The sequence below is a fragment of the chloroplast genome of Lolium perenne, assembly GCF_019359855.2.
Source record: "Lolium perenne chloroplast, complete genome".
Taxonomy (NCBI): Eukaryota; Viridiplantae; Streptophyta; class Magnoliopsida; order Poales; family Poaceae; genus Lolium; species Lolium perenne.
The window spans coordinates 132,501-135,282 of NC_009950.1; the positions used below are offsets into that span (position 1 = coordinate 132,501).

At 40.3% G+C, this 2,782-nt stretch overlaps 3 protein-coding genes and 2 non-coding genes, besides 1 other annotated feature; 4 read left to right on the forward strand and 1 right to left on the reverse strand. All coding sequences in view use genetic code 11, as the record gives it.

The window, feature by feature from the left end:
• Window positions 1–2,746: part of an inverted repeat (repeat region A) that runs on past the window's edge.
• On the forward strand, window positions 168–241 carry trnI-CAU. Its single transcript has one exon. It is a non-coding gene; the product is annotated as a tRNA-Ile (tRNA).
• Window positions 416–697, forward strand: rpl23 (ribosomal protein L23). The gene has a single exon. It carries the CDS (start codon window positions 416–418, stop codon window positions 695–697), a length of 282 nt encoding a protein of 93 aa, YP_001531342.1.
• Window positions 716–2,200, forward strand: rpl2 (ribosomal protein L2). One transcript has 2 exons: window positions 716–1,106; window positions 1,770–2,200. The coding sequence occupies exons 1-2, from the start codon at window positions 716–718 to the stop codon at window positions 2,198–2,200; spliced, it is 822 nt and encodes a 273-aa protein (YP_001531343.2).
• Window positions 2,255–2,328, reverse strand: trnH-GUG. The gene has a single exon. It is a non-coding gene; the product is annotated as a tRNA-His (tRNA).
• Window positions 2,465–2,746, forward strand: rps19 (ribosomal protein S19). The gene has a single exon. It carries the CDS (start codon window positions 2,465–2,467, stop codon window positions 2,744–2,746), a length of 282 nt encoding a protein of 93 aa, YP_001531344.1.
• Window positions 2,747–2,782: the final 36 nt, after the last annotated feature.

The window sequence follows — 2,782 nt, forward strand, 5'->3', positions numbered from 1 at the left end:
CAAATAGCAAGAATTAGGATTCTTGATCCCTCTCAATCTCTCTTTCAATTCGAGGATCCAGAGAGGTGTTTTCATAGTCATCTCCTAATATTTTCGATTTCATTTTTCTATGATATGCCTTTCTATATGAAAATTTGTTATTTACGATGTACGATGATCCCTGTTAAGCATCCATGGCTGAATGGTTAAAGCGCCCAACTCATAATTGGTAAATTTGCGGGTTCAATTCCTGCTGGATGCACGCGAACGGGAACGTTCCATAAGTCTATTGGAACTGGTTCTCTATCCATGGAATCTCATCCATCATCCATACATAACGAATTGGTATGGTATATTCATACCATAACATAAGAACAATAAGAACTCGAATTCTTATCGATACTGGAACTCAGAGCATAGGAGGGAAAGTCGATTTATGGATGGAATCAAATACGCAGTATTTACAGAAAAAAGTCTTCGTTTATTGGGAAAGAATCAATATACTTTTAATGTCGAATCGGGATTCACTAAGACAGAAATAAAGCATTGGGTCGAACTCTTCTTTGGTGTTAAGGTAGTAGCTGTGAATAGCCATCGACTACCTGGAAAGGGTAGAAGAATAGGACCTATTCTGGGACATACAATGCATTACAGACGTATGATCATTACCCTTCAACCGGGTTATTCTATTCCACTTCTAGATAGAGAAAAAAACTAAAGGAGAATACTTAATAATACGGCGAAACATTTATACAAAACACCTATCCCGAGCACACGCAAGGGAACCGTAGACAGGCAAGTGAAATCCAATCCACGAAATAATTTGATCCATGGACGACACCGTTGTGGTAAAGGTCGTAATTCCAGAGGAATCATTACCGCAAGGCATAGAGGGGGAGGTCATAAGCGCCTATACCGTAAAATAGATTTTAGACGGAATCAAAAAGACATATCTGGTAGAATCGTAACCATAGAATACGACCCTAATCGAAATGCATACATTTGTCTCATACACTATGGGGATGGTGAGAAGAGATATATTTTACATCCCAGAGGGGCTATAATTGGAGATACTATTGTTTCTGGTACAAAAGTTCCTATATCAATGGGAAATGCCCTACCTTTGAGTGCGGTTTGAACTATTGATTTACGTAATTGGAAGTAACCAATTAGGTTTACGACGAAACCTAGAAATCGATCACTGATCCAATTTGACTACCTCTACGGGATAGACCTCAACAGAAAACTGTTGAGTAACGGCAGCAAGTGATTGAGTTCAGTAGTTCCTCATAGAAAATTATTGACTCTAGAGATATGGTAATATGGAGAAGACAAAATTGTTTGAAGCACGCACAGAACCGGAAGCGCCCCTTGTTTCAAAGAGAGGAGGACGGGTTATTCACATTTAATTTGATGGTCAGAGGCAAATTGAAAGCTAAGCAGTGGTAATTAAGACCCCCGGGGGAAAATAGGGATGTCTCCTACGTTACCCATAATATGTGGAAGTATCGACGTAATTTCATAGAGTCATTCGATCTGAATGCTACATGAAGAACATAAGCCAGATGACGGAACGCGGAGACCTAGGATGTAGAAGATCATAACATGAGCGATTCGGCAGATTTGGATTCCTTTCCTATATATCCACTCATGTGGTACTTCATCATATGATTCATATAAGATCCATCTGTCTAGAGATCGTCATATACATCTAGAAAGCCGTATGCTTTGGAAGAAGCTTGTACAGTTTGGGAAGGGGTTTTTTGAGAGAAAAGAAGAATCTACTTCAACCGATATGCCCTTAGGCACGGCCATGCATAACATAGAAATCACACGTGGAAGGGGTGGGCAATTAGCTAGAGCAGCAGGTGCTGTAGCGAAACTGATTGCAAAAGAGGGTAAATCGGCCACTTTAAGATTACCATCTGGGGAGGTCCGTTTAGTATCCCAAAACTGCTTAGCAACAGTCGGACAAGTGGGTAATGTTGGGGTGAACCAAAAAAGTTTGGGTAGAGCCGGATCTAAGTGTTGGCTAGGTAAACGACCCGTAGTAAGAGGGGTAGTTATGAACCCTGTGGACCACCCCCATGGGGGCGGTGAAGGGAAAGCCCCCATTGGTAGAAAAAAACCCACAACCCCTTGGGGTTATCCTGCGCTTGGAAGAAGAACTAGGAAAAGGAAAAAATATAGCGATAGTTTTATTCTTCGTCGCCGTAAGTAAATACGTAACTAGGAATATGGAAATTGCATTTTTTGAATTTGCAATAATGCGATGGGCGAACGACGGGAATTGAACCCGCGCATGGTGGATTCACAATCCACTGCCTTGATCCACTTGGCTACATCCGCCCCTTATCCAGCTAAAGGATTTTTCTCTTTTTTTCATTCATCATTATTCTATTTATTTTGACCTCCATACTTCGATCGAGATATTGGACATAGAATGCCACTCTTTAAAAAGAAAAAAAAAAAGGAGTAATCAGCTGTGACACGAAAAAAAATGAATCCTTTTGTAGCTCATCATTTATTGGCAAAAATAGAAAAGGTAAATATGAAGGAGGAGAAAGAAACAATAGTAACGTGGTCCCGGGCATCTAGCATTCTACCCACAATGGTTGGCCATACAATCGCGATTCATAATGGAAAGGAACATATACCTATTTACATAACAAATCCGATGGTAGGTCGCAAATTGGGGGAATTCGTGCCTACTCGGCATTTCACGAGTTATGAAAATGCAAGAAAGGATACTAAATCTCGCCGTTAACTGAATTCAGAATAGAAAGATTATGAATAAACAAAG